The following is an 8,537-nucleotide window of genomic DNA, read 5'->3' as shown; positions in this document are numbered from 1 at the left end:
TCTAACTATTATACAAACTGAGCGTTTATAACAACTGTCATGCACATTTTCTGTGTAAAATCTTAATCTAAATTGGCTAAGGATAACTGCTGCATACATGTAGAGGAGCAAAAGGTACAGTGTTTCCTCTGAAAGAGAAAAACTTAAGTACAAGTACCTCAAAAGTGTACTTAAGAAGAGTACTTAGTTATATTGTTTTTATCATGAAACTCTGGATACTCTTACCTCTCTGGGCCTTTAAACATTATTCAAATGAGTCTGAGAAGGCAACATATGCAACCTGTGACAAGGAGCATGAATAGACACGGCACTGTTTTAAACCAAGATGAAACACAACAACTTACAGAGACTTTTCAGTCTCTTTGTGGATGAATGAACTGAGGATTATACTGTACTGATCTGATATTTAAAGGACAAATTCACCCCCACTGTTGTAATGTAACATGACAGTAACGAGGAATAAAATACTCTGTTCAAACATCCAGACTCTCCATTGGTCTGAGCCAGAATGACAGGCAGCAATTACAGCCTTGTTTATCACCCCACCTCTATTCATGGCTGGTAATCCAGCCTGGTCTGCCATCATTAACCTTTTCTACACTGTGTCCTTGATCCACAGTGGCCTCCCCTCTAAACATTAAAAATTTAAATGGGTCTCTTATTCTCTTACGGTAAAAATACTGTACATACTTCAGCATATAATTTGTGCTCCTTTTTCTATTGTGTTGATCTGATTATTAAAATGTCGCCATCGCCATCTAGTGGTCACTGTGCAGCCAGCATGCCTGGATGTCTGAAGGGTGTCTGCTCAACCGAGGCCTCCACTGCTACTCTATTTCTGTACTGTGAAAGTGTGGAAACATGGGTAAAAAAAAAGCATCATGTTTACATCTATGTGCTTCTCTTCTTTAGCTTTATAACTGCCTTTCAATTAAAATGTCAGTACAAGTGCTGAACAGCATATCTGAAAACTCAAATATTTACATCAACAAGTTACTCATCCTCTTACTGACACATTTATGCTCTTTGTGTGACCCAGCAGGGGTTATTCAAAAAGGGTGGAAATAATCACAAGTGTAAATCCAATATGTTAATGCCTCTTAACATAAAGAGGTGGGAAAAAAAATCTCTTATTGCTGCCTATGTGGGCAGAAGGGCTGTTCAAAACCTCTTGGACATTAATGAGAGGGGAGAGATGGAAAAAATGCACATGCATTAAGGAGACTGAAAGTTAACGAGAGGGAAGGAGAAGCGGGTGGATCAGTGAGACTGTAATTTACCCTCACAGAGGCAGATATTCATTTAGTTCCAGTCAAGAGCGGCAGAGATTTAAGTGCCTCCACATTCACAAGCTTAACCTTGGATCTGAGTGTGTCTGCCCTCTGCTGAGAGGTACAGGATTAGGGTTGGGGATCCAGGAGCTGCAGAAGTAGCAGAACAAGGACTGAGGGGGCAGAGGCAGAGCAAATAGTTCTCATCCATTCACACAAGAAGTTCTTTTACCAGATGCTCCAGTGCTGAAGTTGAATCACACAATCCTTCAAGTCCCAAATCCTCAGAGGTCATGTATGAATCCAGATCTGAGTCACCAGGGTCTGAGTCGAGTCTCAAGCGGCACACAGTGTCCTGGTAATCCATAAAAAAATGCAAATTAAAGGATCATTTCACTCAAATTATATAAACAACAAATTGTGGCGATGAAACTAATCAAAAATCAATATTTGTTACAATGTCAGTACTTGCAATTACTGTTATAAACACACACACTACAGCACACACAATTGCAAATGAACTAATGCCTCAGAACACTCAACAAGATGAATTCTAAATCTGCTTTATTCTTTCATCCAGATATACACCATCATCATCTTCATCGCCATCATGGCTGTTAAGCATATCATCATCACAATACTAATTGATCTCTGCCACACTCTAGATCATCATTTTGACAGTATTGTTAGCTATTTTTTCTGTTCAAAAGCTAAAGCTAAGATAAATAAAAAATAAAACATTTGGTCCTTTAAATATACTGTATATATTCTAGGCAACATGGTATCGGAGGATAAGACAAACGCCTTGTTGCTATACACAGAAACATCAAACATCACTGGAAAACGGTGCTGAAACAGTGTCAAACAGGGCGACAGAAGGAGGAGACTGCCAAACTGAGCATGAGGCCGATAGCAGCAGAGAGCAAAGTGTTGGGCAAACCGAGAGAAAGCGAGTCTGTGAGCGTCAAAGAAACAGTTAGCGACCAGAGCTGTGAAATCAGATGAAAGGCTGTGAGACAGACACAAGATGAAAGACAAAGAGGCAGAGGAGTGACGAAGCATACAACAGACCCACAGAGAGGCACGTATTTACAGTAGCCGGTTGGAACAAAACCAAAAGAGCCACAGCGCAGAGCAGAGCAGTATTGTGTATCAAACAAAGAAAAAACATAGTTTACAGAAGTTGTCAAAGTGAACATGTACTGTAGGTTTAAAAATTTTGCCCTGTTCAAAAACTAAACACCACACACCTGGGACAACAAAACTACCAGTGGACTGCTCCTAATTATTCAAACTCAAATGAGTATCAACTTTACAGTGATTTTTAAAGGCTATATCTGTATAATCATTATTGTTCTGATGAGAAAATATTACACTTTGGTGAAGAATGGGAGGCAAGAGGGAGGTGGAGCTGGAAACCTGGAAGTGCCTGCTCTGTTGTCTGCATTTTGACACCACAGCAGACTTTCTTCCCAACAGCAGAAACATTATTTTCTCACATTTATTAATGTTGTCGAGGTCATTTCCTGTTAGAGAGTTTAAAATGTTTTACATGTATTGCTGTTTCCATTCACTTTTAACACATACTGATTTTTTTTTCTTGCTTTCATCAGTTTTATTGTGTATACTGCAGCATATTTCCACTTCAGCTCCCCTGCTTGCTCCAACAATCACTAACACACATATGTCTGTATACATTTGGATGTTTTGTTGACTCTACCTCAGCCTGCATCACTCAACAGACTCATAAAGTCTTTTTGCTTGACTGATGGCTTGGTTGAGTGTCACATTAACACCTGATGCTCTAAGACAATCACATCTAGAGTGAATGCAAACGAGATGCCCACATGATGTCACTGTATGTCTGGTGCCAACTCTGACACAACTCTGTATATCCATGGCTCCGATCATCAGCACCGGCCACAATGCAAAGTTTTTCCTCTTCCTTCTCACATGTTGGCAGGTAGTTTGTGTCTTAGTCCTTCCGAGTCTGTTCTGGTGGCTGCTGGCAGAGGGTCCTTTTCCCCATCCTTAGGGGTGGTGGTGTTAACAGGGGTGGCTGCATGTGCTGACTGAGAGGGTGAAGCGGTGGGTGCCTGAGAGGGCTGGACAGGGCCGGAGGGTTTATTGAGTTTTGAGGGATGGGCACAGGTAGCTGTAGTGGTTGCCATTTGTTTTGGGGGTTGAGAAGAAGCAGATGGGATACTTGGAGAGGTGGTGGGGTTTGCGTATAAAGTTGTCAAGGATGAGGCTGTCAGTGGGGTTGGTTTGGTGGAGTGACTGAAGCCCGAAGTGGTGCTTGGAGTAAGAACAGGAGTGGTTTGCTTTACAGGATGAACTGAGAATGTTACTTTAGTTGAGGAACTAGTGGTACTGGGTGTTGGAGTCTGAGTTGGTGTTAGAGGTGAGGCCTGTTTTTGGATCTGGCTTGTGGCAGAGCCCCTGGCTGAGCTTGAGACTGAAGGCTGGAGACAAGGGGTGGTACTCTGGGATTTACTGAGAGAGGGAACAGGTGTAACAGGGATGACAGAGGCGGGAGGTGTAGGCGTGAAGGTCTGGGTAGGAGTGACAGGTGTGAGGGTCTGTGTAGGTGTTTGGGAGGTAGAAGAAGTGCGGGTGCGGGTTGTCTGGGTGGGAGTCGGTATTGGAGACGCAATTAGAGTTGGTGTAGGACTGGGGCCAGACAACGAAGAAGCACATGGAGGTGTACTGGGCACCTTGGCCCTCAGGTTCTGGGGGTGTGGTGGGGAAGAGGTGACCAAGGAGGAGGGAGGGGGAGAAGAAGCGGTAAGAGATGACTTGGGCCCGTAAGTTTGAGGTAGGTGAACAGGTGTAGAAACAGAGGATGGAGGTGGTGTGGAGGAGGGAGAGGGAGAAGATGAGCGAGTAGAAGGTGTCGGGCTTGGGAGGAGGAGAGGAGGAGCGGGATGGAGGCATTGGGATTGGTTTTGGGCGGGGTGTCTGGGAGAGGATTGGAGAAGGTGATGAGGGGGTCAGTGCAGGTGAAGGGGTGTCAGAGGAGAGTGGGATTTGCTTCGGAGGAGAGGAAGATGGTAAAGAAACTGCAGAAGGCATGTGTGGAGCTGTGGGTGTGGGTACCAAGGCAGCATGAGGTGCAGATTGTGTGTATGTGACAGTGTGTGCAGAGACAGCCTGTGCTATAGTGGGCTGAATGGGAAGTGTAGCTTGTGCACTAAATGGTATATTTGCCACCAGCTGTACTGGAGCATTAGAGGTAAGGATGCCTGCACTGCCTCCCCTAGCTAACTGCCCTGCCAGGAAAGGAGCCGCCAACAAATTGCCACCAGAGGCTTTCCGGTGGAGAGGCGGGTGAGGCTGCACTCCAGCCCATGAGCGGTGAGGCAGGGTGGGCTGTGAGGCCGACAGCAGCCTGGCCTCCTGCGTGAGTCTGCCCAGTGCTGGCAGACACTGAGAGCTGTTTCCTCCATGACGTAACAGAGCTTCTTTGGCCCCCTGCTGGTTCATCACAGACATGTTTCCATCTGATGGGGCACCAGAAGCAGCTTGGAGGTTGGTGGTTGGTCCCTTATGGAGGGGTGGAGTTGGTGGCCCACTTCCTGTTGGAGTTCCAAGTGATCCAGCAATCACTGAAGGATAATCAGCCTGGAGGCGGAGGCTGTAATGAAGAGTCCTTCCTTGTTGGACAGAAGTTGGAACAGAAGAGGCTGGAGTGGGTGGAGTCTTAGCAATAGGCGGCGATGTGACCCCACCAGGACCAGGAGGACCAATGGACGAGGGGGAGGCAGGAAATCCTCCTCTTGGGGACATACCACCCATCCCTCCCATTGTCATCATTCCGATGAGGGAGCTCACAGAGGGACGGAGTGGCTGCAAGACAGGAGCACGAGGAGGAGACAGTGGGAAAGTAGAGGAGGGAGAGGGGGAGACAAGAGGGGAGGGCAGGAAGAAAGCACTTGCAAGCGCATGTTGCTGCTGGAATTGCTGGAGCTGCTGCTGTTGTTGTTGCTGCTGGTGCATGAGGGTGATGGCTACATTGCTGGTGGCCGCTGCGGTCTGCAGGGGAGCATGAACCAGCGGCGCCCAGATGACCGGGCGTGGCCGAGGAGACACTGTGCCACTTCCTCCCATGACTCCGCCTCTTCCTGCAGCAGCTGCAGCAATGGCATCTTGCATGGCTGGCATGCTGTCATGTTTGACAATCTGCTGCACCAGCATGTTGTCACAGGAACCCAGACCACCTGCTGCCAAGCCTCCGCCTGCTCCAGAACCTCCTCCACCTCGGCCTCCACCACGACCTATACTGCCTCCCAGTGAACCACCCTGGGATGACTTCCGCAGGAGCATGGAGTTCTTCCTGCCTGTGGAGGAGAAAGAGGAGGCTTCTGATATATTAAGTGTGAAACAAAGTTCCAGAACTGGAAGGTGTGAAACTTTTTACGTTGTAGAAGGCAAAGTTTTCTACCAAACATACATACAACAGATCTTTAGCCTCAAGGTTTTTCCATTTTTCACCATGAACATTACTCATTGTTTTTGTATTTCAGTCTTTATTCCTCTCAGCTTGTTTTCAAAGATAAGTTTTAACCTTTCACTGGAGGACATGCCTGACAAAGCGCCTTGTTAAATTTAGCAGAATTGGGTGGATAATTGTGGTTGGCAAGGTCAGTGTGGAATTGAGCTGAATGGAAAATAGAATGTCAATGTACAGATAAGATGGTGAGAGAAATGTATGCAGTAGGTTTTCAGAAATCTGCAGGTTACCAATACGGTCCAATCGGTCAACAGCGACTGTTTCGAAGGCACGCCGCATCATCGGGTGTTCCTCCAGCACCTCGTTAAAGCTGTCCACACTGAGAGAGTACAGACGACAATATGTATCTGCACGAACACTGGCTGTCCTCCGGCCACGAGTCAGCAAACAGATCTCTGACAGTGGGAGGAGGAGAAAAGAGGAAAAGGAGAATTGGTTGTGATTAGCTGCGAGATAAATTTACCCTTCAGTATCAACTTGTACACAAACATGAACAACTATCACCTTAATCTTCTACTGTACCTTCCAGTACCCTTCCTGTACAACTTAAACTGCAGAATCAACTGTGTGTCCTCACCTCCAAAGTAAGACCCATCACTCAGTTTGGTTTCCTTGTTACCACGGGTCAGCACACCGACTCGTCCATGTTGGATGAAGTACATCTTTCGTCCAACTGTGCCCTCACGGATGATGAAGTCTGCAGGCTGAAACACTTCAAAGCGGAGCTTGGTCAGCACAGCGGTCACAAAGTTGGGATCAGCATTGGCAAACAGCGGCATGTTAGCCACCAGGCTACGGCAGTTAAAGCTGACAATCTCCTGGATGAAGAGAGAAGGAAAGTCAGAGATAGTTGCTGGAGGAAGGACCACATGTAACATATAGCATGCAGTTTATGTGTACAGATGTGTGGGTGTTTGTGAATGCATTACCTCTTTAAGTGGCTCACTGAGTTCTCCCAGGATGTTTTCTTCATCAAACATTTTCCCCTGAAAACGGTGCTCGTAGTACTCATGGATCTTTTGCCGTACATCTGCAGGAAGCTTATGGAACGACATGTACTGCTCCACCTGCTTGTACTGCAATATCACACACATAGACAGGTCAGGGATCTAGATGGAACAATACCTAAATTATGTTACCACCAATGGGACAGACACACAACATGTATATATCTCACAGATTTGTAAAAATGTTATTTAAGTTCTGACTCTCAGAATTCTGAGAGATAGACATTTGGACAGATTGATGGACAATAAAAAATAACTGTTAAATTACTTGAACAAATCAAATTTAATGGCTAAACTATAAACTGTAGCTATAAATGGAGAGATAGATGTAACAGACGGATGAACGTCATGTTTTACCTTTTCCTGGTACTGTCGCCGTGAGGAGTCCAGCGACTGGATGAGAGCAGTAGCGTGGCCAATGAACATGGCATAGCAGGTGGCACCTACGATCATACTGAGCATGGTGAGCCACACGTCAGTCATCCCTTCTGGAGCCTGGGCACCATAGCCAATACACAACATGTGGCTCATGGCTTTGAATAGAGCATAGGAGTACTGCACGCCCCATGTGTCGTTCTGTGAGTGGGAGAAAGGCAGAGAGGAAAACAAGGGTGACAGGAGGAGTAAGAGAAGTTTCAAGTGTTAATTACCAGGGCGCTGCAATATTGAACTGTTCTTAGTTTAGTCAGGTCACAGAAGCTTTTTCCCTATCCGAGGCACTCAGCTTCACCACTTCAAAAAACACCGCTGAGATCATAACATATAACAGCAGAGCAATTTAACTGTCAAAACCTGCTCTGTTTCAAAACAGAGTAGCTGCACAATATATAACATCACAGCCAGCAAAAGAGCACTCATTATACAATATTAAATAAATATTCTAAAGCACAGCATCTATTTGTGCCTGTGTGTGTGTGTGTGTGTGTGTGTGTGTGTGTACACTTTTGGTTTGGGTTGTGTGTAAGCCCAATTATCCTAAGATGTTAATGGTCCAGTGGATGCAGGGACTTTCTCCAGGGAAAATCCCAGCATCAGTCTGCTTAGCAACAGTCACCTAGGCAACCGGTGAGACATGAGTCAGCTATTCATACAGCTGTGTAAGTGCACGCATTCATCAGTGTCCACGCCCTTATGCCTACATGCATGTGACAAAATCTCCACCAGATCCTCAGCTCTTCGACCACGTGCGTGTGTTCACACCTCCACTTGAGATCTGCTGAGGATTTTAAATGGAGAATCTTTTTAATTTATCTAATGATGATAATCAATCTTGTTCCAACTGGACGTGTCCCTGCATGAGCCAGTTAACACAGATAAGGAGCCAACAGTGTCGGATCTAATAAACACTCATGCTCTGTACACACACTGATAACCCACAACGGGGCTTTTCAAAATCTGCGGTTTGCATTTCATCTGAAATGAATACTGTGCACACTGAGATTAGCGCTTTGTCTGTCTCATTCTAGTCAATCTGACCATCATGTCCCTTTTATTGTTCTCTAGACAATAAAATCACTCAGTGACACTTATTAAAAATAACTGACACACGCATACAAACAGCTGGTTAGAGACTCACCACCATCAGGTTCTTGGAAACCCAGCAGTCAGGTGGGAAGTCCTGCAGCATGGGGACCAGGAACTGGAGACAGCCATCCCAGTGGCACAGCAGCAGCATCATACCAATCAGATTTACAATCCTCACCATGGCACTAGCAAGGTCATAGGTCATATGGAAAATCTGAGGAG

General features: G+C 45.7%; 1 protein-coding gene across 1 annotated transcript in view; it reads right to left on the bottom strand.

Moving 5' to 3' along the window:
* Positions 1–3,220: 3,220 nt before the first annotated feature.
* LOC109970183 (potassium/sodium hyperpolarization-activated cyclic nucleotide-gated channel 3) overlaps positions 3,221–8,537 on the bottom strand; it is a 12,941-nt gene continuing 7,624 nt past the window's right edge. The window contains exons 4-10 of the mRNA XM_020617579.1: positions 8,368–8,529; positions 7,149–7,367; positions 6,714–6,860; positions 6,362–6,602; positions 6,015–6,179; positions 3,769–5,611; positions 3,221–3,569 (exon numbers count right to left, since the gene is read on the bottom strand). Coding sequence (XP_020473235.1) covers positions 3,221–3,569; positions 3,769–5,611; positions 6,015–6,179; positions 6,362–6,602; positions 6,714–6,860; positions 7,149–7,367; positions 8,368–8,529 — 3,126 coding nt within the window. The remainder of the gene's footprint in view (positions 3,570–3,768; positions 5,612–6,014; positions 6,180–6,361; positions 6,603–6,713; positions 6,861–7,148; positions 7,368–8,367; positions 8,530–8,537) is intronic.

Source organism: Monopterus albus, unplaced genomic scaffold (assembly GCF_001952655.1).
Source record: "Monopterus albus unplaced genomic scaffold, M_albus_1.0 scaffold192.1, whole genome shotgun sequence".
In the NCBI taxonomy this organism is placed as follows: Eukaryota; Metazoa; Chordata; class Actinopteri; order Synbranchiformes; family Synbranchidae; genus Monopterus; species Monopterus albus.
Note: the sequence above shows the minus strand (reverse complement) of the source record. Positions and strands in the feature narration are given on the sequence as shown.